The 27,243-nt window shown below is 43.8% G+C and overlaps 1 protein-coding gene across 2 annotated transcripts in view; it reads left to right on the top strand.

Moving 5' to 3' along the window:
• rps6ka2 (ribosomal protein S6 kinase, polypeptide 2) overlaps positions 1-27,243 on the top strand; it is a 188,916-nt gene that overhangs the window by 121,062 nt on the left and 40,611 nt on the right. For both annotated transcript variants that reach the window (XM_055640002.1, XM_055640001.1), the window contains exons 10-13: positions 2,155-2,243; positions 4,431-4,495; positions 6,875-6,977; positions 19,854-19,984. In XM_055640002.1, the coding sequence (XP_055495977.1) occupies positions 2,155-2,243; positions 4,431-4,495; positions 6,875-6,977; positions 19,854-19,984 (388 nt within the window). The remainder of the gene's footprint in view (positions 1-2,154; positions 2,244-4,430; positions 4,496-6,874; positions 6,978-19,853; positions 19,985-27,243) is intronic.

The raw sequence follows: 27,243 nt of genomic DNA, 5'->3' as shown, positions 1-27,243 counted from the left end.
TTAAACCTGGTGCAATCTCAATTGGCCCCATTCAAGCAGCGACTTGGAAGAAAGATATTTCTCTTTTTACTTTAGTTAAGTGAATTTTGACATTTTAAATGGACTCTTAATGCATATGTTTGCTGGTGTCTTGTTCCACCTGTGATGTGCATTTATGTATGTCAGGAATTTGAACAGGCTTTCAATGCACCCTGCTAATAATATTGGGTATGAGAGGTGTGAGTGTGGTAAAGGGCACTGGCTGCCATAGCTGTTGGCAAGCTGAAAGGCTGAGAGGATGCCCCTCCCTAGTGGGAGAGTCTAGCCTCAGAATTAAAGGACGTTCCTTCAGGAAGGAGAAGAGGAGGAATTTCTTTAGTCATTCTGTGGTGAATCTGTTGAAATCTTTGCCACAGGAGGCTGTGGAGGCAAAGTCAGTGGATATTTCTAAGGCAGAGATAGATAGATTCTTCATTATTATGGGTCAGGGGTTATGTGGAGAAGGCAGGAGAATGGGGTCAGGAGGGAGAGATAGATCAGCCATGTTTGAATGGCGGAATAGACTTGATAGGCCGAATGGCCTAATTCTGCTCGTATCACTTGCGACTTATGACCTGATGACCTGTTCTGTGGGTGCAACAGTCTTTGTAGAGCCAACTGTGCCACACTGAGGTGCTGGAAACCGACTCCCAGTAACAGACTGGGTCAGAGCCTCTTCTGGACCACACAGACCACACACAGGGGCATGCAGCCAGCATTTTAAGTTGGGAAAGAGTTGTCTAATTATCTGAAAAGGTGAAATAATTGCCTCAGATCTATTTTGAAAAGAGGCAGTAAATCGAGATTGAGCTCTTTCACTCAATTACGCGCTGAATCACTTAATTGTGACTGTTATAAAAATCATATAGAGAGTTTAAGCTTTCTCTATTCATGCTACACAAAAGAATAAGATTATCAGTATTAATAAAAGACTGTAACTCTTTAATTTTCCATAACTTCACAAGATTCCTGTAAAAGCATTTGGAATTTTCATGCATTTTATAATTTATTCTCTAGTTTCCCAGACAATGTTTAATGCATAACAAGATACACTGAGATGGGTGTTTAGGCAAATAAAGAATTGTATGTTATGATGTCCAAAGTGAATGGGGAACTTGTCTGACTTTTGGTGAATTAGTAAGACAAACGTCCGATATCTGAAATATGAAATCTGGCCTGTCATCAGACAGCTGATTTTGGCCGGGGTATCGATGTAACAATACAATTTAACATTCTTGGCTGAGGAAGAAAGTTAGTTCCAGAGTTCCTGGTCCTGATTATTAACTGGTAATCCCTCCTGGAGAGAGGTCCAAAGACATATGGGTTTGTAGTTCAATTGGCTTGGTATAAATGTCAAATTGTCCCCAGTGTGTGTAGGGTAGTGCTAATGTGCAGGGATCACTGATCAGTATGGACTCGGTGGGCTGAAGGGCCTGCTTCCACACTGTATCCCTAAACTAAAAAATGAAAGTATTAAATAAGTACAGAATATCATTCACTTGGATTGGCCACTGTGACTCATCAGCAGGTTGCCAGTACCTTTCTTGGATCTCAGTTGTCAAATGGTTGTTTAGCAGAAATCATAAGATCATAAGTGATAGTTGAATTAGGCCATTCTGCCCATTTAGTCTACTCTGCCATTCAATCATGGCTGATCTATCTCTCCCTCCTAACCTCATTCTCCTGCCTTCTCCCCATAACCCCTAACACCCGTACTAATCAAGAATCTATCTACCTCTGCCTTAAATATATCCACTGACTTTGCCTCCATTGCCTTCTGTGGCAAAGAATTCCGCAGATTCACCACCCTCTGACTAAAGAAATTCCTGCTCTTCTCCTTCTTAAAAGAACATCCTTTAATTCTGAGGCTATGGCCTCTAGTCCTAGACTCTCCCACTAGTGTAAACATCCTCTCCACATTCATTCTATCCGAGCCTTTCACTGTTCTGCACGCTTCAATGAGGTCCTCCCCTCAAATATCAGTGGGGACCACCCCTTGGCAAGACTGTTTTCAGGAGAAGAATCGAAAGATAAGGAATGGAAGGGAAATAAGAGAGAAATACACTGCTCAACATTACTTTAAGATAATTCTGATTGATTTAATAACTGAAAATATCTGTTGTGTTTATCTTCTAGAGCCAAACTGGGAATGCCACAATTCTTAAGCCCAGAAGCCCAGAGCCTTTTGAGAGCACTTTTCAAGCGGAATCCTTGCAACAGACTAGGTAGATATGGTTTACAGCTTCCTCACCAATTGTATTGCCGGCTATACGTGCAGATACTACATTTGATCATTTTCATTACCCGACGTCAGGTTAGTTTTAGAGATACAGCATGGTTTACTTTAAAGATACAGTGTGGAAACAGGCCCACCGAGTCCGCACCAATCAGCGATCTCTGCACATTAACACTTCTAGGGACATTAACACACTAGGGGCGATTTACATTTAAACCAAGTCAATTGAACGACAAACCTGTACGTCTTTAGAAAGTGGGGGGAAACCGAAGATCTCGGAGAAAACCCAAGCAGAACATACAAACTCCGTACCGACAGCATCCAGATTGAAGCGGGTCTCTTGCACTGTAAAGCAGTAGCTCTATCACTACGCCACCATGCCGCCCTTAATCTAAATGTTATTTTACAAGGGAACTGCTCATTTGATAATAAAGAATACAATAGTTAACACACGTGGGGACCGTGAAACAAATTAATTGGTTTATTTTGACTTGGTTCTGTTTCTCAGCTCTTCCAATTTGTAAGATTTTTTTCTGCTGCTTTGTTAAATTGTCATGTTATTGTCTTTTAATCATTTTACGCACGTCAATATTATTATGGAGAAGACATATAACAATTTACAGCACGGAAACAGGCCATCTCGACCCTTCTAGTCCGTGCCGAACACGTATTCTCCCCTAGTCCCATACACCTGCACTCAGACCATAACCCTCCATTCCTTTCCCGTCCATATAACTATCCAATTTATTTTTAAATGATAAAAACGAACCTGCCTCCACCACCTTCATGGAAGCTCATTCCACACAGCCACCACTCTCTGAGTAAAGAAGTTCCCCCTCATGTTACCCCTAAGCTTCTGTCCCTTAATTCTCAAGTCCCGTCCCCTTGTTTGAATCTTCCCTACTCTCAGTGGGAAAAGCTTATCCACGTCAACTCTGTCTATCCCTCTCATCATTTTAAAGACCTCTATCAAGTCCCCCTTAACCTTCTGCGCTCCAAAGAATAAAGCCCTAACTTGTTCAACCTTTCTCTGTAACTTAGTTGCTGAAACCCAGGCAACATTCTAGTAAATCTCCTCTGTACTCTCTCTACATCATATCAAGTTACGATGTAACTACGTTTAATCTAAACCATGCACAAAGATTTGCTGGTTTAACATCACATACCAAGAAAATAAATAATTGCATATGTGATATAAGCTTTCAGTTCAGTCGCATTACCATACGGGGCAGTAGATGTGTATAGACACAAAATGCTGGAGTGAGACGGGCAGCCTCTCTAGATGGAGGGATTAGATGATGTTTTGCATTGAGACCCTCCTTAGACATAGACATAGAGACATAGAAAATAGGTACAGGAGTAGGCCATTCGGCCTCGAGCCAGCACTGCCATGCAATATAATCATGGCTGATCATCCAAAATCAAGTACCCCATTCCTACTTTCTCTCCATATCCCTTGATTCCTCAGACTAAGATTCAGATCAGATTCAGATTCAATTTTAATTGTCATTTTTTTTTTTTTTTTTTTTTTTTTTTTTTAAGAGTCAGGGGAGAGGGAAACGAGAGGTAATGAAGAATGGGTACTCTCACAACTTTTTAAGAAAGGTTTAGATGACCATTTGTAAAACCATGACATGGAAGTCCACATATCGAGAACTCTGAAATGTGAAGAATGGTCTCGACCCCAAACATCACCAGTTCCATCCCTTCAGAGATGTTGCCTGTCCCGCTGAGTTCCTCCAGCATTTTTGTGTCTATCTTCAATGGGATTGCATGGATAACGCACCAAAATGCTGGAGCAACTCAGCGGGACAGGCAGCATCTTTGGAGAGAAGGAACGGGTGACGTTTTGGGAGGGTCCTGCCCCGAATTGTCACCCATTCCTTCTCTCCAGAGATGCTGCCTGTCCCACTGAGTTACTCCTGCATTTTGTGTCTACGTTCGATTTCAACCAGGATCTGCAGTTCTTTCTTACACATTTTGTCCGCTCCACTGCAAAATCTCCTCAAGCCCCAGACATGGTGGGCCAAACAGTGTGAGCACCTTGATTCCAAGTCCCAATTATATACATTTCAGTTGGTGTTCTGCATATTATCGATCAAGATGTTGCGCTTTCTGAAACAATGATTTCCCAGAAGCATTGATTCCTTAGTTTGTGTTTTATATTGGTTTAAAGGTGCCGGATCTGATGGAGTTGAGGAGATAAAACGCCACAGTTACTTTGGAACTATAGACTGGAACGTAAGTGCCTTACTATCATTCTGAAGTCCAGCGTGTTAATTTTTTCTATAGTCAATGAGATTGAACATGAATGTGATTTATTGTTCCTAATCTCCTGCAAGACATTCCCACCGCTTTATCAACACCAGGTGGAAGGGGGAAGGGAAAGGGGAAAGGGATTGTGGGGATAAATGGATGCATATCCGGGTGGATATCCAGCACTGGGACAGGAAGGGGTTGGTCAGTTACCCCAAATTGGAGAATCCAGTGTTCATACCATTGGGCTGTAAGCTGCACAAGCGGAATATCAGGCACTGTTTCTCCAGTTTGCATGTGGCCACACTCTTGAAATTGAAGAGGCTGAGGTCAGAAAGGTCAGGGACGGACAGCGAAATGGAGCTGAAATGGTTATTATCTGGAGATCTAGTGGGCCTGCGGGACTGTGCAAGTGTTCACGCCTAGTTCACGCTGGGTCTTGTCGATGTAAAGGAGGCCCATATCAGGAGCACTAAATGCAGCAGATGAGGTCAAGTCAAGTCAAGTTTATTTGTCACATACACATACGAGATGTGCAGTGAAATGAAAGTGGCAATGCTCGCGGACTTTTGTGCAAAAGACAAACAACAAAACAACCAAACAAATTATAAACACAATCATAACACACATATTCTTTTACATAATAAATAATGGAAGGAAAAACGTTCAGTAGAGTTAGTCCCTGGTGAGATAGGTGTTTACAGTCCGAATTGCCTCTGGGAAGAAACTCCTTCTCAACCTCTCGGTTCTCACCGCATGGCAACGGATGCGTTAAAGGAGGTGCCTGTGAACATCTGTCTCATATGCAAAGGCATCTGGGGTCCCGAGATGGATGTGAGCGAGGAGGTGTAGGGACATGTTTACACCTCCTGTAGTTGCAAAGGGAAATACGTGGAGTGGGGGAGATTGAGTGGGAATGCATGTATGAACCAAGGAGTGGATGAGGGAGTTGTCTCTGTGGAAGGTGAAGAGGGGTAGGGTATATCCACACCTCACATTCCCCTTGGGTAGTTTACAATCCAACATTGAATACTCTAATTTTTGGTAACTAATCAAGAAGCCTCGTGGTTGCCTTCCCCGAAATAACAATGATCTATTCTACATTTTCCTTGAGCTTTGTCCCCTTTGATCTCTCGTGTTCACACCTTACCCTTCCATATCTCTGTGTCTCCCTCTCACCTGACTCAATCTAAAGAATGGTCTCGACCCGAAACGTCACCCATTCCTTCTATCCAAAGATGCTGCCTGACTTGCTGAGTTGCTCCAGCATTTTGTGTCCCCCCCCCCCCCCCCCCCCCCCCCCCCCCCCCCTCTCTTCACTGTGCCCCACCTTGATGTGTACACATTTTCCCCCTCATTCCAGCCCCACCTTGCTCTTCCCTCATTGCCTTCCACCAAATCCCATTCTCTGGCTTCACAGTTCACGCCTTTCCTCTCCTAATGCCTTTTGTCCTTTCCTCTGTGACCTTTGCCAACCATTGAATTGAATTGAATTGAATGGAATGCTATTTATTGTCATTCAAACCTAGGTTTGAACAAAATTACATTTACTACAGTTTTTTACATTACAAAAAAACCCAAGACCCACAGTTAACACAGTTTACATAAACATCCATCACAGTGAGTCTCCAACATCTCCTCACTGTGATGGAAGGCAAAGTCTTATCTCTTCCCTTTATTCTTCACCTGCGGTCCAACTGCGAACCAGAGGACATAGGTTTATGGTGAAGGGGGAAAGATTTAATAGGAATCGGAGGGGTACTTTTTTCACACAAAAGGTGGTGGGTGTATGGAACGAGCTGCCAGAGGAGGTAGTTGAGGCAGTGACTATCCCATTGTTTAAGAAATAGTTGGACAGGTACATGGATAGGACAGGTTTGGGGGGATATGGACCTAGTGCAGGCAGGTGGGACTAATGTAGCTGGGACATGTTGGCCGGTGTGGGCAAGTTGGGCCAAAGAGCCTGTTTCCATGCTGTATCACTCTATGACACTGTCAGCAAGGATGAGTTGCCTGAAGTGCCTGTTTCCTTATTGTATAAGACAATAAAATGATTGCAGTGGAATAAATAAACTCCCAATAAAAAGTGTTTTGTTAGATTTGATAATATTTGACTCTACTAATATAATAAATATCAAAAGAGGTTGAGGTTATACCAAACTTTCCATGAAACATATTTTTAGTTTCCTCCATGCAGTGTCCAACAGTTTTAAACACCATGTATTTTACAGAGCAATTACTGTGCTAATAAAGGCATGCATTCCAAATTAATGAAAAGGCATTCATCATTGTATCCAAAAACGGTTGAAACTAAAATTCATCCTATTTATCCCTGAGTGACCAAAATATGTTATTTACCAACAGAAGTTATACAGGAAGGAAATTAAACCACCATTTAAACCAGCTGTAGGAAGACCAGAAGATACATTCCACTTTGATCCTGAATTCACGTCAAGGACACCAACAGGTTAGTGGTATTTTTGTTTTAAGTCTCGGACTTGCTCAGCTGAAATTCACCCAATAACCATCAAGGTGGTAATCTTGACTTAATATGAAAATGTATAATGGGTGTTAATGAATCTGCCGCTCTTATATATAATGGGGATAAATGTTCCCCACTACGGGTGCTGTCTGTACGGAGTTTGTACGTTCTCCCCGTGACCTGCGTGGGTTTTCTTCCGAGATCTTCGGTTTCCTCCCGCGCTCCAGAGATGTACAGGTTTGTAGGTTATTTGGCTTGTTATACATGTAAAATTGTCCCTAGTGTGTGTCGGATAGTGTTAATGTGCGGGAATCGCTGCTCGTTGCGGACTCAGTGGGCTAAAGGGTTCCTCGCTGTATCGCTAAATAAAAATGTTTTTCACCCTGCCATAGGGAGAATGTCATTAGGCTAAAAAGAGTTCAGAGAAGATTTATGAGGATATTTCCAGAACTCGAGGGGCTGCACATGGAGACAGGTTGGGCAGTCTCGAACCTTATTCCTTGGAGCGCAGGAGACTGAGAGGAGATTTTATAGTGTATACAATTATGAGGGGGACAGATAGGGTAAATGCACAGAATCTTTGACCCTGGATTGAGGAATTGAGGATGTAAGTTTAAGGTGAGAAGAGCAAGATGTACCACAAACCTGAGGGGCAACATTTTGTGGATAGATGGAATAAGATGCCTTAGACTGCTACAATAACAGCATTTCAATAACACTTGGATGGGTACATGCATAGGAAAGGTTTAGAGGACCATAGGCCAAATGTAGGCAAATGGGTCTACCCTAAATGGGGCAGCTTGGTCAGCATGGACCAAATTGGTCCAAACCACCTGTTTCCGCACTGTGACCCCATGACTTTATGACTCTTTTGGCTATATAATGAAATTACTTGTTCGTATGAAGTTCATAGTAAACGATATATGGTAATGATGAATACAACAACAAATAGACACAACACAAATAAATATAGAAACTAGCCCAAAATGCCAACATGGTTAGCCTGGACAGGGTAGGCCAAATGGTCTGTTTTTATGTTATTTAGCTGAATGATTCTATGAATGCAAAATAGCAGAATGGTGCAGAGATTGCAGAGCAATCGGAAGTGGTGCAAAAATTACTAATGTAGAATGATGGAAATAACCAAATAAAGTCGAGCTGAGAGTAAGATTTCTAGGCAGAGAGGGTGAATGAGGTGACTGGTGCAGGTGTCTGATAGCAACGGACAAGAAGCCATTCTACAATCTAGATACCCTGGTCCTTGCAGGTTTTAATGTGTGACTTCTTCCTATGTATTCCCACATTGGACATAGCTTTAACCATATAACCATATAACAATTACAGCACGGAAACAGGCCATCTCGGCTCTACAAGTCCGTGCCGAACAACTTTTTTCCCTTAGTCCCACCTGCCTGCACTCATACCATAACCCTCCATTCCCTTCTCATCCATATGCCTATCCAATTTACTTTTAAATGATACCAACGAACATGCCGCCACCACTTCCACTGGAAGCTCATTCCACACCGCTACCACTCTCTGAGTAAAGAAGTTCCCCCTCATGTGACCCCTAAACTTCTGTCCCTTAATTCTGAAGTCATGTCCTCTTGTTTGAATCTTCCCTATTCTCAAAGGGAAAAGCTTGTCCACATCAACTCTGTCTATCCCTCTCATCATTTTAAATACCTCTATCAAGTCCCCCCTTAACCTTCTGCGCTCCAGAGAATAAAGACCTAACTTATTCAACCTATCTCTGTAACTTAGTTGTTGAAACCCAGGCAACATTCTAGTAAATCTCCTCTGTACTCTCTCTATTTTGTTGACATCCTTCCTATAATTGGGCGACCAAAATTGTACACCATACTCCAGATTTGGTCTCACCAATGCCTTGTACAATTTTAACATTACATCCCAGCTTCTATACATAGAAACATAGAAATTAGGTGCAGGAGTAGGCCATTCGGCCCTTCGAGCCTGCACCGCCATTTAATATGATCATGGCTGATCATCCAACTCAGTATCCCGTACCTGCCTTTTCTCCATACCCTCTGATCCCCTTGGCCACAAGGGCCACATCTAACTCCCTCTTAAATATAGCCAATGAACTGGCCTCAACTACCCTCTGTGGCAGAGAGTTCCAGAGATTCACCACTCTCTGTGTGAAAAAAGTTTCTCCTCATCTCGGTTTTAAAGGATTTCCCCCTTATCCTTAAGCTGTGACCCCCTTGTCCTGGACTTCCCCAACATCGGAAACAATCTTCCTGCATCTAGCCTGTCCAACCCCTTAAGAATTTTGTAAGTTTCTATAAGATCCCCTCTCAATCTCCTAAACTCTAGAGAGTATAAACCAAGTCTATCCAGTCTTTCTTCATAAGACAGTCCTGACATCCCAGGAATCAGTCTGGCGAACCTTCTCTGCACTCCCTCTATGGCAATAATGTCCTTCGTCAGATTTGGAGACCAAAACTGCACGCAATACTCCAGGTGTGGTCTCACCAAGACTCTATACAACTGCAGTAGAACCTCCCTGCTCCTATACTCAAATCCTCTTGCTATGAAAGCCAACATGCCATTCGCTTTCTTTACTGCCTGCTGCACCTGCATGCCTACCTTCAATGACTGGTGTACCATGACACCCAGGTCTCGCTGCATCTCCCCCTTTCCCAATCGGCACCGTTTAGATAATAATCTGCTTTCCCGTTTTTGCCACCAAAATGGATAACCTCACATTTATCCACATTAAACTGCATCTGCCAAACATTTGCCCACTCACCCAGCCTATCCAAGTCACCTTGCAGTCTCCTAGCATCCTCCTCACACCTAACACTGCCCCCCAGCTTAGTGTCATCCGCAAACTTGGAGATATTGCCTTCAATTCCCTCATCCAGATCATTAATATATATTGTAAATAGCTGGGGTCCCAGTACTGAGCCTTGCGGTACCCCACTAGTCACTGCCTGCCATTGTGAAAAGGACCCGTTTACTCCTACTCTTTGCTTCCTGTTTGCCAGCCAGTTCTCTATCCACATCAATACTGAACCCCCAATGACATGTGCTCTAAGTTTGCATACTAATCTCTTATGTGGGACCTTGTCGAAAGCCTTCTGGAAGACCAGATACACCACATCCAATGGTTCTCCCCTATCCACGCTACTAGTTACATCCTCGAAAAATTCTATAAGATTCGTCAGACATAATTTACCTTTCGTAAATCCATGCTGACTTTGTCCAATGATTTCACCACTTTCTAAATGTGCTGCTATCCCATCTTTAATAACTGACTCTAGCAGTTTCCCCACTACCGATGTTAGGCTAACTGGTCTGTAATTCCCCGTTTTCTCTCTCCCTCCCTTCTTAAAAAGTGGGGTTACGTTTGCTACCCGCCAATCCTCTGGAACTACTCCAGAATCTAAGGAGTTTTTGAAAGATTATTACTAATGCATCCACTATTTCTGGAGCTACTTCCTTAAGTACTCTGGGATGCAGCCTATCTGGCCCTGGGGATTTATCGGCCTTTAATCCATTCAATTTACCCAACACCACTTCCCGACTAACCTGGATTTCACTCAATTCCTCCACCTCCTTTGACCCGCGGGCCCCTGCTATTTCCGGCAGATCATTTATGTCTTCCTTAGTGAAGACGGAACCAAAGTAGTTATTCAATTGGTCCGCCATATCCTGGTTCCCCATGATCAACTCACCTGTTTCTGACTGCAAGGGACCTACATTTGTTTTAACTAATCTCTTTCTTTTCACATATCTATAAAAACTTTTGCAGTCAGATTTTATGTTCACTGCCAGTTTTCTTTCATAATCCATTTTTCCTTTTCTAATTAAGCCCTTCGTCCTCCTCTGCTGGTCTCTGAATTTCTCCCAGTCCTCCGGTATGCTGCTTTTTCTGGCTAGTTTGTACGCATCATCCTTTGCTTTGATACTATCCCTGATTTCCCTTGTTATCCATGGATGCACTACCTTCCCTGATTTATTCTTTTGCCAAACTGGGATGAACAATTTTTGTAGTTCATCCATGCAGTCTTTAAATGCCTTCCATTGCATATCCACCGTCAACCCTTTTAGAATTAATTGCCAGTCAATCTTGGCCAATTCACGTCTCATACCCTCAAAGTTACCTTTCTTTAAGTTCAAAACCATTGTTTCTGAATTAACAATGTCACTCTCCATCCTAATGAAGAACTCAACCATATTATGGTCACTCTTGCCCAAGGGGCCACGCACAACAAGACTACTAACTAACCCTTCCTCATTACTCAATACCCAGTCTAAAATAGCCAGCTCTCTCGTTGGTTCCTCTACATGTTGGTTTAGATAACTATCCCGTATACATTCCAAGAAATCCTCTTCCTCAGCACCCCTGCCAGTTTGATTCACTCAATCTATATGTAGATTGAAGTCACCCATTATAACTGCTTTGCCTTTGTCGCAAGCATTTCTAATTTCCTGTTTGATGCCATCCCCAACTTCACTACTACTGTTAGGTGGCCTGTACACAACACCCACCAGCGTTTTCTGCCCCTTATTGTTTCGCAGCTCTACCCATACCGATTCCACATCCTCCAAACTAATGTCCTTCCTTTCCATTGCGTTAATCTCCTCTCTAACCAGCAACACTACCCCAACTCCTTTTCCTTTCTCTCTATCCCTCCTGAATATTGAATATCCCGGGATGTTCAGCTCCCAGCCTTGGTCACCCTGGAGCCATGTCTCCGTGATCCCAACTATATCATAATCATTAATGGCTATCTGCACGTTCAACTCATCCACCTTATTACGAATACTCCTTGCATTGAGACACAAAGCCTTCAGGCTTGTTTTTACAACGCTCTTACCCCTTATACAATTATGTTGAAAAGTGGCCCTTTTTGATTTTTGCCCTGGTTTTGTCTGCCTGCCACTTTTACTTTTCACCTTGCTACCTATTGCTTCTACCTTCATTTTACACCCCCCTGCCCCTCTGCTCTTGTACCCATCCCCCTGCCACATTAGTTTAAATCCTCCCCGACAGCAGTAGCAAACACCCCCCCAAGGACATTGGTTCCATTCCAGTCCAGGTGCAGACCGTCCTGTTTGTACTGGTTTATACTCAATGCTCTGATTTATAAAGGCTAGCATACCAAAAGCTTTCTTTACCACCCTATCTATATGAGATTCCACCTTCAAGGAACTATGCACGGTTATACCCAGATCCCTCTGTTCAACTGTATTCTTCAATTCCCTATCATTTACCATGTACGTCCTATTTTGATTTGTCCTGCCAAGGTGTAGCACCTCACATTTATACAGCATTAAACTCCATCTGCCATCTTTCAGCCCATTTTTCCAAATGGCCTAAATCACTCTGTAGACTTTGGAAATCCTCTTCATTATCCACAACACCCCTTATCTTGGTATCATCTGCATACTTACTAATCCAATTTACCACACCTTCATCCAGATCATTGATGTACATGACAAACAACAAAGGACCCAACACAGATCCCTGAGGCACCCCACTAGTCCCCTGCCTCCAAGACATAGACACAAATGTGACATAGACACAAAATGCTGGAGTAACTCAACGGGACAGGCAGCATCTCTGGAGAGAAGGAATGGGTGATGTTACAGGAAGAGACCCTTCTTCAGACTGATCAATATTGACATCTTGTAGGAGGGAATTGTGTCTAATATCGGTACCCTGAATCTGGCTTTATTTGCGGCCCGGTTTAGATGGGCACAGACACAAAGAAAACATCATGTTGATCAGTGGTGACTCACCCGAACAAGTCAGGTTATTGAAGGCCTTAACAGTGCATACTGAGAAACACACTGAGAGTATCCAAAGTGCTTCAAAGATTCACTGTACCTACGGCATAGAAGTATAAAGTCATAGTCTTACTGCATGGAAACGGGCCTTTCGGCCCAACTTCCCAACCTCGGCCAACATGTTCCATCTACACTAGTCACTCCTGCCTGTGTTGAGCTCCTCTCCTATCCATGTACCTGTCTAAATGTCTCCAAATGTTTGCATTTTCATATTATCATGACAATGGTTACATGTAGATTCTACAGTCATTGTTGATCAATGTCTCTGTGACCTTTTGGCTTTGTCTTTCCCCGGAGTTATCTTTAACCCCTTATGCTCCCTATTACTTTGCATACCATTCTTCCTGTGTGTATAACACCTCAGTCTTATGGTGCGTCTCACACCAAAACCCAATGAATTTAGCAGCATCAACATTCAAGAAGAATTTGGGACAGTAATTGCCAAGGCCATAAGCATCTGGATGAATTTTGAGGGGCATACGTCCCAGAGATTGTAGCATTTCACTGACTCTGTCAGGCATTCCTTCACATTGATCAGTGAATAGGCAAGTGAGACCCAGCCAAACTGCAAGGCTATAGTATTTCCTTGTTACAATGCCCTCTGCCCAGGTGAAAGCTTGTGGGATATCCAGCCATCACCACAATTATAAACAGGGTGGTGAATCTGTGGAATTCTTTGCCACAGAAGGCTGTGGAAGCCAAGTTAAGGCAGAGATAGATAGATTCTTGATTAGAACGGGCATCAGTGGTTATGGTGAGAAGGCAGGAGAATGGGGTTAGGAGGGAGATATAGATCAACTATGATACAATGGCGGAGTAGACTAGGTGGGCCAAGTGGCCTAATTCTGCTCCTATTACTATGAAGTTATGAACCTATGAACATATGTAATCATCAGGATGCATAACCAGGTTACCTGGACACCTGATAAACAGTACATTTCAAAACAAATGTTTAAGAAGGAACTGCAGATGCTGGAAAATCGAAGGTAGACAAAAATGCTGGAGAAACTCAGTGTGTGAGGCCTATTTCTAAAGAAGGATTTTGACCCGAAACGTTGCCTATTTCCTTCGCTCCATTGATGCTGCCTCACCCGCTGAGCTTCTCCAGAATTTTTGTCTACCTTCCATTTCAATAGAAAGTTGTTAATTGTGCAGCAATTATCAAAAGTCTTGATCGTGTAGTGGAATTATGATAAATATAAGTTCACTGGATGAAGGAACCTATTTATATTGTAAAACCATAACACGTGCAAAATCTTTCTGGAATTTAGGGAACTACTAAATGTCCAGAGGGTTATTGCAATTGGGCAGGAAAGTGACATTGAGTTCACGATCAGATAAGTCATGATTTCAGTGAATGGTGGAGCAGGCTTGAGTTGCCTTATGACATTCCCTGCCCTGGTTTTTTATTTTATTTCAGAATGCCTGGCTCATTGTGGACGGCACGGTGGCGCAGCGGTAGAGTTGCTGCCTTGCAGCACCGGAGACCCGGGTTCGATCCCAACTACGGGTGCTGTCTGTACGGACCTGCGTGGGTTTTCTCCGAGATCTTTGGATCCTCCCACACTCCAAAGACATACATGTTTGTAGGTTAATTGGCTTGGAATAGGTGTAAAATGTCCCTAGTGCATGTATGATAGTGTTAGTGTGCGGATATCCCAGGTTGGTGCAGACTTGGTGGGTCAAAGGACCTGTTTCCATGCTGTATCTCTAAAATAAAACTAAACTAAACGAAACAAATAAAAGTGCAGATGGTAATAAGTATGTTTGTGCCAAACTAATGCTAATCCTGGTGTGAACATTGTTGAACTATATAGCATGATAAAGGAATATCTTTGTTGTGTGTGATTGCAGTTCAGTAATTGACGCCTAGTTCTTTTATGCCAAAAATGAATCTCAGCAATTTAAATTTATTCATAAGATTTGCGTGGAGATCTAACTGAAATTTTACACTTGGCCTCTTCTGCCTGTGGAGCTGAATTGAAGATAATTACACCTCCTCGAATCTATCCCTCATATGCTGAATTAGTCATTGTTTTCACCGAATTAGTGGCATACAGGCTAGGCTGTAGAACTGCTCTCAGTTTAATTCTTTAATATTTTAGTTTGGAGTTATAGCACAGAAACAGGCCCTTTGGCCCACCGAGTCCACACTGACCACCGATCCCCACTCACTTACACTACCCTACGCACACTAGGGACAATTTACTTTTATACCAAGCCAATTAACCTACAAACCCGTACGTCTTTGGAGTGTGGGAGGAAGCCGAAGATCTTAGTAAAAACGACGCAGGACACGGGGAGAACGTACAAACTCCGTACAGACAGCACCCACAGTTGGGATCGAATATATGATATATTGAAGATATTATACTACAGCAAAAACTGAAATATTGGACGCACTCAGTGGGTTAAGCGATGTTCAAGAGGTAGAAACATCTTTGACATTTCAGGTCAGCTGAAGAAGGGTGTTGATCCAAAACGTTGCCTCTCCATGTTCTCCTGAGACCCTCTGAGCTACTCCAGCATGGCATCTTTTCAACAAAACTGGAAAAGTGCAAAAACAAGTGTTCCTTAAGTTGTACAAAGAGGGAGGGTGAAGACAATTGAGGAAATGTCTGTGTAAAAGTGCAGGCCAAATTGTTACGATGGAAAATTAATTTATAAACCAACAGTCAGAGAAGGAAAACAAAGGAAACAAATTGAAACAGAAAGTATAGCCGCATCTGTGGAGAAAAGGATCTAATAGAAACATATACAATTCTTAAGGGATTGGACTGGGTGAGATGCAGGAAAAATGTTCCCGATGTTGGTGGAGTCCAGAACCAGGGGTCACTGTTTAAGAATAAGAGGTGGGCCATTTAGGACTGAGATGAGGTAAAGCTTTTTCACCCAGAGTTTTGAATCTGTGCAATTCTCTGCCACAGAAGGCAGTGGAGGCCAATTCACTGGATGTATTCAATAGAGAGTTGGATATAGCTCTTAGGGCTAACGGGGTCAAGGCATATGGGGAGAAAGCAGGAACGGGGTACAGATTCTGGATGAACAGCCATGATCATATTGAATGGCGGTGCTGGCTCGAAGTGCTGAATGGCCTACTCCTACACCTATTTTCTATGTTTCTATGAAATAAAAGGTTGGTTTATTGAAATGGTTAAATTGAATATTGAATCAGACTGAAGACAGGTTCCGTTCCTGAAGCTTTCAATGGACATTGGAGCATTGAAGAAGGCCAGAACAGAGAGGACAGAATGGGAATGGGATGGAGATATGACAGTCAATAAGAAGCTCATTGTTGACCTTCTGGTCTGAATCGAGATACTCTGGGTATCATGCCACCGTCTCTAGAATTGTTCCCGTGGAATGGGCAGCAGACATGAAGCTACTTTTTAAGTTTATGTTAGATGAGTTTAGAGATACAGAGTGGAAACAGGCCCGTAGGCCCACCGAGTCCGCACCGATCAACGACCCCCCCGCACATTAACACTATCCTACACACACACAAGACAATTTACACTTATTTCAAGCCAATTAACCTATAAACCTGTACGTCTTTGGAGTGGGGGAGGAAACCAAAGATGGTGGCGAAAACCCACGCAGGTCACGGGGAGAACGTACAAACAGACAGCACCCGTAGTAGGGATCGAACCCAGGTCTCTGGCACTGTAAGCGCTGTAAGGCAGCAACTCTACCGTTGCGCCACTGCTCCTCCCTTACTGCTTCATAAAAGAGTGGGCTAGTAATGACGGACCAGATAGCACCAAGGGTTTGTGTGCTTTTTTTGGTCAGCTCACCTATAAAGGATGGACTTCCTTTAAGAAACTGGTGTATAATCAGCCCTTTTGCTACAAACAACCGATTCTAACAGCCCTTGCTATCTTCCTTATCTTTTATTGTCCAGCAAATCATCCTCGTGACAGCTCCCCAAACATAACTTACAGTTACTTTGGACTAGGGTTTCCTCTCCCTTTGCCCTGACATTACCGAGTCAATGTGGGGTTCATTAATTCATGCGATAGGAGCTGAATTAGGCCATCAAATCTACTCTGCCATTCAATCATGGCTGATCTATCTCTCCCCCCCTATCCCCATTCTCCTGTCTTCTCCCCATAACCCGTCACACCCGTACTAATCAAGAATCGATCAATCTCTGCCATAAAAATATCCATTGACTTGGCCTCCGTAGCCTTCACCACAGATTCACCACCCTCTGACTAAAGAAATTCCTCCCTGCCTCCTTCCTAAACTAATGTCCTTTAATTCTGAGGCGCCTAAACGCTCCCACTAGTGGAAACATCCTCTCCACATCCACTCTATGCAGTCTTTTAGCAAACTTTTCTCTAGTCCACTTTCCTACTTAATTTATCTTACAACAATCTAAAATATTGGCAATCTCTCAAAGTTTATTTACAGCATGATCAAAAGTAAACACTCCTTCAGTGATAGATTACCTTTGAGATACTAGATTGTTAAACTAGGATTGCAAATTCAAGGAGAGCTGGGCAGTTTAATTGGAAAGTGGCCAAAATGTGGTTGGGATCATGTTGCACAATTAATCTATTTGGCCCAGTGGAAGTAAACACATTAAATTTATTCTGCTGTTTGTTGTTATCATTCCTGTGTTTAGCCAGCCGGGACCATTTCTTGCCTTAGCACATAATTATGAATAATCAGCATTGATTCAAGCTAGAGACACAAGGAACTGCAGATGCTGGAATCTTGAACAAAACATAAAGTGCTGGAGTAACTGACCAGGTCAGTCAGCATCAGTTGAGGAATTGGATAAATTATGTTTCGGGTCGAGTCGGTATGAATGTAATATTGCCCCTCGTGTGTGTAGGATAGTGTTAGCGTGTGGGATCGCTGGTCGGCGCGGACTCGTGGGACTCGAAACATCACATGTCCATGTCCTTCACAGATGCTGCCTGACTGGCTGAATTACTCCAGCATTTTGTGTTGTAAACCGTTCAAGCTAACCTGAATTGCTCAAAGACTGCCATTAGCAAGGAGACGTCTTATGGGTGCAGCAAATAGTGAAAGCAATTCTGGAGATTATCATGACTGGGTAGCGGATTGATGGCCCGACACAGCAATGTATGTAATCTGTAGTTTTGGATTGCTGCACTAGAGGTCTTGATAGAAACATAGAAAGTAGGTTCAGGAGTAAGCCCTTCGGCCCTTCGAGCCTGCACCACCATTCAATACTGCTGATCACTCTAAATCAGTACCCCCTTCCTGCTTTTTCCCCATATCCCTTGATTCCGTTAGCCCTAAGAGCTATATCCCTCTCAGTGAATTGGCCTCCAATGCCTTCTGTGGCAGAGAATTCCACAGATTCACAACTCTCTGATGGAGGGAATAGAAAGATTCCTGTACACTGTTACCTTGCTTAGTATTCAAGAAGTGTTTCCAGGAGAGGGCATATGAGTGGAAACAGATATCACAGCAATATATTTAGAGAGAGAGAGATGCATGATTAACATGGCTGCTATGTCAGACATTTGCCTTGAACTCGGTGCTGCTTTAGCTGAAACTTACCACAAGTCTTTGACCTCCCTTCTGCTGTGTGCTGTTGTCCAGGAACACTGCTTGAATCCCACGATGACATGCATTACACAGAGGCAATAGACAATAGGTGCAGGAGTAGGCTCTTTGGCCCTTTGAGCCACAACCTCCATTCAATGTGATCATGGCTGATCATCTACATTCAGTTCCCCGTTCCTGCCTTCTCACCATATCCCCTGACTGCTATCTTTAAGAGCCCTATCTAGCTCTCTCTTGAAATTATCCAGAGAACTGGCCTCCACCACCCTCTGAGGCAGAGAATTCCACAGACCCACAACCCTCTAGGTGAAAAAGTGTTTCCTCATCACCGTTCAAAATGGCTTACCCCTTATTCTTAAACTGTGGCCCCTGGTTCTGGACTCCCCCAACATTGGGAACATGTTTCCTGCCTCTCGCGTGTCCAAACCCTTAATAATCTTATATGTTTCAATAAGATACCCTCTCATCCTTCTAAACCCCAGAGTATACAAGCCCAGCCTCTCAGTCCATTCTCTCAGCATATGACAGTCCCGCCCTCCTGGGAATTAACCTTGTAAACCTACGCTGCACTCCCTCAATAGCAAGAATGTCCTTTCTCAAATTAGTGGACTAAAACTGCACACTATATTCCAGGTGTGGTCTCACTAGGGCCCTATACAATTGCAGAAGGACCTCTTTGATCCTATACTCAACCTCTTGTTATAAAGGCCAACATGCCATTCTCTTTCTTCACTGCCTAGTGTACCTGCATGCTTACTTTGATTGAATGATGAACAAGGACCCCCAGATCCCGTTGTACTTCCCCTTTTCCCAACTTGACGCCATTTAGATAGTAATCTGCCTTCCTGTTTTTGCTACCAAAGTGGATAACCTCACATTTATCCACAGTAAACTGCATCTGCCATGCATCTGCCCACTCACCCAACCTGTCCACCCTGCATTCCCATAGCATCATCTTCACAATTCACACTGCCACCCTGCTTTGTGTCATCTGCAAATTTGCTACTTTGAATCCCTTCATCTAAATCATTAATGTATATTGTAAATAGCTGAGCCCTTTGGTTTCCATTTGCATTTAAACAGTGTATGTATGATCAGTCAGAAAAACATATTTCCGTGGTCCAGGACTACAAACTGACCTTCATTACTACTTTGCTGAACAGGACAACATGGTGCCCAGTTCATCAGAGCCATATTTTATGGAGTAGCTCAGTGGGACTGATGACATCTCTGGATAAAAGGAATGCGTGATGTTTTGGGTCGAGGCCTTTCTTCAGACTGTGAGACTCGGATTCGTCAGACTCTGAAGAAGGGTCTGGACCTGAACAATCGCCCATTCCTTCTCTCCAGATGCTGCCTGTCCCGCTGAGTTACTCCACCATTTTGTGTCTATCTTCATTGTAAACCAGCATCTGCAGTTGCTTCCTACACAGAGCCATACTTTATGTTCTGTATCAACTACTGACTTTGATCTCATGGTTTTGTTTCTCTTTACAGATTCACCCGGTGTCCCACCAAGTGCCAATGCACATCAGCTTTTCCGAGGCTTCAGCTTTGTTGCCACCAACCTTGGCCAAGAGCAAACTCAGGCTAATTCTCGACAGCTGATTGATCATTCAATGGTGCAGGTCAGAGAGCTCTCAGTGAAAATCTTAAAACCACACTCATCGTTTTATGCAATTCTGCCATGTTCAGCAGAATGGTCCAGGTCAAACAGCAATTGAATGCTACCTGATGCCACCAGTTGGGATGTAACCATATAACCATATAACAATTACAGCATGGAAACAGTCCATCTCGACCCTTTTAGTCCGTGCCGAACACGTATTCTCCCCTAGTCCCATATACCTGCGCTCAGACCATAACCCTCCATACCTTTCCCGTCCATATAACTATCCAATTTATTTTTAAATGATAAAAACGAACCTGCCTCCACCACCTTCACTGGAAGCTCATTCCACACAGCCACCACTCTCTGAGTAAAGAAGTTCCCCCTCATGTTACCCCTAAACGTCTGTCCCTTAATTCTCAAGTCATGTCCCCTTGTTTGAATCTTCCCTACTCTCAGTGGGAAAAGCTTATCCACGTCAACTCTGTCTATCCCTCTCATCATTTTAAAGACCTCTATCAAGTCCCCCCTTAACCTTCTGCGCTCCAAAGAATAAAGCCCTAACTTGTTCAATAAAGCCCTAATTTGCTGGATCTTATGCGAAGCCAGCTCTTTACAATGACGATACTCACATTTATGTGGAAATGCATATTGCATGCACTAATTCCAAAACATTCTTGCCCATTTTGCCATATAAACGTTATGCTGAATACAGTATTGAGACTTAAATAAGTAGCCCAGCCAATTATACATGGTGATATCATATGTAGATGAAAACTCATGCATACTTTTGGAATTCTATACCAAATATTAACAAAGATTTTCTAGACAAGGCTGCCTGAAGGATTGGGCAGGCACCAGGGGTATGTTATTCTTCCCACAAAATGAGTTAAAAATATATACTTAATGGGCTTGCAAACAACTATTATCCTCGTAATGTGACATGTTCATATTGACCTACAAAAATTGCCAAATTTACATTCCTGCACAGAGTACTAGATGCAAAAATCGATAACAAATTTAACTTTCTCAAAACTGAGCTAGTCAGCTTTTAGTCCTGAAATTAATCACAAAACGATTTAAAATGGAATGATATTGGATCTAGCATATCGTAAGGTGGCATCATCAACAAAAATACTGTAAGACCTCACTATAATGGACCATGGAGGGGGGGATGGTGTCCGTTATTGCCGATTGTCCATTATAACGGAGTAAAGTATTATCGTTGTATGTGTTTGAAACAAAGAACTGCAGATGATGGTTAATGCATTAAAGGACACAAAGTGCTGGAGTAACTCAGCAGGTCAGGCAGCATCACTGGACAACACGGATAGGTTACATCTTATTTAGACTGATTGAGTCCGCTGAGTTACTCTGGCATTTTGTGTCATTTCATCTTAATACTAGGAGCCAATGCTGCTGGTCTGCGCCAGTGAGCCATTCCTGATGAGCTCCAGCAGGGTTGGGTGGGAGGGCTGTTGTTGCCCCAGTGCACACCGCATTTCTGAGGCCACTGCCAATGAGAAGACGCACTCGGTCTCCATGGGGCTCCCTCCCCTCTCACCAGCTGCCGCTTCCAAGGAAGAGTAGACACAAAATGCTGGAACAACTCAGTGGGTCAGGCAGCATCTCTGGAGGGAAGGAATGGGTGATGTTTCAGGTCGAGACCCGATCCTCTTCAGTGGAGTATATCGGCGACCCTGGGGGGAAGGAGGCAGTGGCGGTGGAGGAGGCAGTGGGGGAGAGAGAGTGGCCAAGGTTGCAGAGTGATGGGGGAAGGATGAGGCAGCGGGCAGAGGTACGGGGAGCAGCCAAAGCAATTGAATGGAAGAAGTGGCTTTTAGAGAGACATGAGGAAGCCCGTAGGAACCGAGCACGTCCTGTACAAGGCAGCGGACCGAAGACAACTTTGTCCCCAGAGGCTACAACATGAGCCGCAACAATAGCCACATCAACCAGACCGTGCGGTGGGTGAAGAAGGAATCGCTGGTGCACCTTGTGAGTCAGGCATGGAGTTGGAAGCTGGGTCTGTAAGCAGAGGGGAGGCGGTGCAAACCAAGGGTGGCATAGAAACATAGAAACATAGAAATTAGGTGCAGGAGTAGGCCATTCGGCCCTTCGAGCCTGCACCGTCATTCAATATGATCATGGTTGATCATCCAACTCAGTATCCTGTTCCTGCTTTCTCTCCATACCCTCTGATCCCCTTAGCCACAAGGGCCACATCTAACTCCCTCTTAAATATAGCCAATGAACTGGCCTCGACTACCCTCTGTGGCAGAGAGTTCCAGAGATTCACCACTCTCTGTGTGAAAAAAGTTCTTCTCATCTCGGTTTTAAAGGATTTCCCCCTTATCCTTAAGCTGTGACCTCTTGTCCTGGACTTCCCCAACATCGGGAGCAATCTTCCTGCATCTAGCCTGTCCAACCCCTTAAGAATTTTGTAAGTTTCTATAAGGTCCCCTCTCAATCTCCTAAATTCTAGAGAGTATAAACCAAGTCTATCCAGTCTTTCTTCATAAGACAGTCCTGACATCCCAGGAATCAGTCTGGTGAACCTTCTCTGCACTCCCTCTATGGCAATAATGTCCTTCCTCAGATTTGGAGACCAAAACTGTACGCAATACTCCAGGTGTGGTCTCACCAAGACCCTGTACAACTGCAGTAGAACCTCCCTGCTCCTATACTCAAATCCTTTTGCTATGAAAGCTAACATACCATTCGCTCTCTTCACTGAAAGCGAATGGTATGCACTGATTTTGGTTATAGTGGCATCGGAAGGTCCGTCCACTATGACCAAAATCCGTTATAAAGGGGTCCGTTAAAACAAGTGTTTACTGTATTAATGTTCATAGTTAATCTGTTTAGTAGCTAAGGTATTGACAACACATCTTTGCAAAAATGATGAATACTTGTGTGGTAATGTTTAAATGACAGTAGAAATGAAACATTTTAATAATGCTGTCTTTCTTGAAACTGCATTTAACGGAGCTACAGGTTGCATATTAAACATAGACCATCCCCTGCTGACAGTTCATTATAGTAGCTGAGAGTCAAAGATCAACTCCATTATATTAAACAATAATGTTACCTTTACATCACCAGCTTTAGCATTGATCCCTCGAAATACAGATGTTGAGGTGCTCTAATTTATAGCATGTCCTACACTTTTCATTTCTTTAGATTGTGAAATTGGCAATATCTTTCCCAAGAAACTCTTGGGTTACTGTTTGCTGTTATTAAACTCTAAAATAAGCTTTCATTTTAAAATGCAATCAGCAATACATAACTATATCAATTCTTTAAAACAGCAAAATTCCATTGAGGCCTGACCATCAAGCACTCGTCCTACACAAATTTCAGACCTTGTCCTATCCCTGTCAACTCCTTAGTTGAAGATAGACACCAAAAGCTGGAGTAACTCAGCGGGACAGGCAGCATCTCTGGAGAGAAGGAATGGGTGGCGTTTCGGGTCGAGACCCTTCTTCAGACTGATGTCAGGGGAGTGGGCAAAACAGGGTAAAATGTAGTCGGAGACGGTAAGACTGGTCGGTGAACTGGGAAGGGGATGGAGAGGGGGGAGAAAGCAAAGGCTACTTGAAGTTAGAGAAGTCAATGTTCATACCGCTGGGGTGTAAGCTATCCCAGCGGAATATGAGGTGCTGTTCCTCCAATTTGCTCTGGGCCTCACTCTGACAATGGATGAGGCCCAGGACAGAAAGGTCAGCGTGGGAATGGGAGGGGGAGCTAATGTGTTGAGCAACCGGGTGATCGGGTAAGTTTAGGCGGACTGAGCGGAGGTGTTTAGCAAAACGATCACCGAGCTTGCGCTTGGTCTCGCCGAAATACAGGATCCCACGCCTGGAACAGCAGATACAGTAGATGCGGTGGGAGGAGGTGCAAGTGAATCTCTGCCTTAATTGAACTTAGTTGAACATAGTTGAACTCCTTAGTTGAGTTCAGTTTAGTTTTTTGTCACGTGTACTGAGGTACAGTGAAAAACTTTCATTGAGGGCTAACCTGTCAGCGGAAAGACAATACATGATTATAATCGAGCCATCCACAGTGTCCAAGTTCTAGTTCAAGTTCAAGTGAGTTTATTGTCATGTGTCCCTGATAGGACAATGAAATGATTGCTTTGCTTCAGCACACAGAACATGGCAGGCATTGGCTACAAAACACATGAATAAATAAACTGATAAAAGTGCAAATGACAGATAATGGGTTATTAATGTTCAGAGTTTTGTCCGAGCCAGGTTTAATAGCCTGATGGCTGTGGGGAAGTAGCTATACCTGAACCTGGTCATTGCACCAACTCCTCACAGATTCTCCTGCTGTACACATCCACTAGCACAATTTACAGTCACCAATTAACCCACCAACCAAAGTTCAAATCACCACTGTAATTGTTCAATAATTTCAGCATAGGCTGGAAATGGAAAACTACATTGTAGTCAAGTGTTATTATATTCAAGTACCCTCTGTATTCAGTACTTCATATATCATCCAACTATACTTGCTGTTGTTGGCGGAGACTTCGAAGAATTGTTAGGCTGGCACGGTGGCGCAGCAGTAGAGTTGATGCCTTACTGCGCTTTCAGCACCATAGACCAGGGTTCGATCCCGACTACGGGTGCTGTCTGCACGGAGTTTGTACCTTCTCCCCGTGACCCCGTAGGTTTTCTCCGAGACCTTTGGTTTCCTCCCACACTCCAAAGACGCACAAGTTTGCAGGTTAATTGGCTTGGTATGAAATGTAAAATTGTGTCTATGTGTGTAGGATAGCGTTAATGTGCGGGGATTGCTGGTCGGCGTGGACTCTGTGGGTGGAATGGCATGTTTCCGCGCTGTATCTTTAAACTAAACTAAACTACTGAATGTTTCCCCTCAGTTCTGTTTGCTAAGCATTGTAACATGTACAGACATATAGCAAGAAAACAGGACCTTTTGCCCAACTTGCCCATGCTGACCAAAATGTCCACCTTCAGTAGTCTCACCTTCCCGCGTTTGGCCCATATTGATCTAAACCTTTCCCACCCATGTTACTTATAGCTACATATGTTATCTGTGTTACGTCACAAACTATTAACATTACAAGCATCCCCTTCAGGCAATAAATAGAGCAAAGGAAGAGAAGGGTATGTAAACCATCAACCAGTTAGACAGCATTAAAAAGAGAGAAACAGTATTAGTCTTTCAGATGTACAAACCTTCGATAGGAATGCAGAAAACCAATTTAGCAGTTGTACTATGTCACCATGCCATTTGCCAGTTAGAAACATGGAAACATAGAAAATAGCAGGAGTAGGCCATTCAGCCCTTCGAGCCAGCACCGCCATGAAATATGATCATGGCTGATCATCCAGAATCAGTACCCCATTCCTGCTTTCATGGTTCCATTAGCCCGAAGAGCTCTTATCTCTTGAAAACAATTGCATTAAGCCAGTGTATCACTGCTGTGGGAGCCGCTGAGAGGAGGAGCAGCACGGAAGATTTAAATAGCAGCTGCTGATGAGACCCCAGGTTAGGTTCACTGTTGAGTGAGCGTCTGAGATTAATAAAAACAGCCATCAGCATCCGAGAGTAACTGCTCTAATGGTGCATCAAAGGACGCAGGCAAAAGATCTATTGGGAGTGACCTATTGAGAGTATTGTGTTCGGTTCTGGGCACAGTGTTATAGGAAAGATGTTGTCAAGCCAGAAAGGGTACAGAGAAAACTTACGAGGATGTTGCCAGGACTAGAGGGTCTGAGCTATAGGGAGAGGTTGAGTAGGCTGGGACTGTTCGTTAGAATACAGGAGGATCAGAGGTGATCTTATAGAGGTGTATAAGATCCTGAGAGGAATAGATCGGGTAGATGCAAAGAGTCTCTTGCCCAGAGTACCAGAGGACAAAGGTTTATGGTGAAGGGGAAAAGATTTAATAGGAATCTGAGGGGTAACTTATTCGCACAGAGGGTGGTGGGTGTATGGAACAAGCTGCCACAGGAGGTAGTTGAGGGCGGGACTATCCCAACGTTTAAGAAACAGTTAAACAGTTACACGGATAGGACGGGTTTGGATGGATATGGGCCAAACGCAGGCAGGTGGGACTAATGTAGCTGGGACATTGTTGGCCGGTATGGGCAAGTTAGGCCGAAGGGGCTGTTTCCACACTGTATCACTTTATGACTCTATGAGGCAGGCTCCTCTTCCTCTCCCATTCTCCGATGCCTAGTCCATGCGATGAATGGAGAAACCTGGAGGGCTGAGTCTGGGGAGCTGGGGGTGAGCCAGAGGCACACAGCATTCCATCATCTCTCTTTCCTGCAATCTCTACCTACTCCCCTTTCCAGTGGTCACCATCTACCTTCTGCACGTACTTTAGGAGCGACCACCTCATCATAACAATCTATGATGCTCCCATCCCCCTGGATGACCATGATCATCTAGCCTCAGCTGCAGTTTCTTCACTTGGTCAGGCAGGAGCTGTAGCTGGATGCACTTCCCACAGATGTATTCCTCAGTGAAATCTCCCTGTCTACACACAATCTGCACCAGGTGCATGCCTGTGTCCTAACTGCCATCCCCACTGCATCAAGCTGAAGGAAGAGTCTCACAAACAAAAAAGACTTCATCCCATCTTACCATCATCCTCTATTCAGCCTCCTGGCCAAAGCCTTTCAAGCCAAAGCCTCAGTGCTTACCCTCAACAAAGCACTGTGCCTCAACACACAACTTTACTATAGAGTAATAGAGTTACTTCGGCCCAACTTGCTCACACCGGCCAACATGTCGCAGCTACACTAGTCCCACCTGCCCGCATTTGGTCCATATCCCTCCAAACCTGCCCTATCCATATACCTGTCTAACTGTTTCTTAAGGATAGTCCCAGCCTCAAACACCCTCAACCACTGCTAGTTTAGTTTAATTTAGTTCATTTTCACATGTACCGGTACATTTTGTTTTGTTGTGTGCTAACCAGTCAGCGGAAAGACATTACATGATTGCAATTGAGTTATTCACAGTGTACAGATACATGATACGTTCTTCACTGGCTCGTCTCCAGTTGGTTCAGAATGCTGCTGCTCGCCTTTTAACAGGGACTCGAAAGAGGGAGCACATATGGCCAATTCTGGCCTCCCTCCACTGGCTCCCGGTGCACTTTCGAGTTCATTTTAAGATACAGTTATTTGTTTTTAAATCTCTGAATGGGCTCGCCCCGCCTTACCTCTCTGAGCTGCTCCACCTCTCTGAGCTGCTCAGGTCAGCTGGTCAGCTGCTCCTGGAGGTACCGAG

This window comes from Leucoraja erinacea, chromosome 8 (assembly GCF_028641065.1).
Source record: "Leucoraja erinacea ecotype New England chromosome 8, Leri_hhj_1, whole genome shotgun sequence".
Taxonomy (NCBI): Eukaryota; Metazoa; Chordata; class Chondrichthyes; order Rajiformes; family Rajidae; genus Leucoraja; species Leucoraja erinaceus.
Note: the sequence above shows the minus strand (reverse complement) of the source record. Positions and strands in the feature narration are given on the sequence as shown.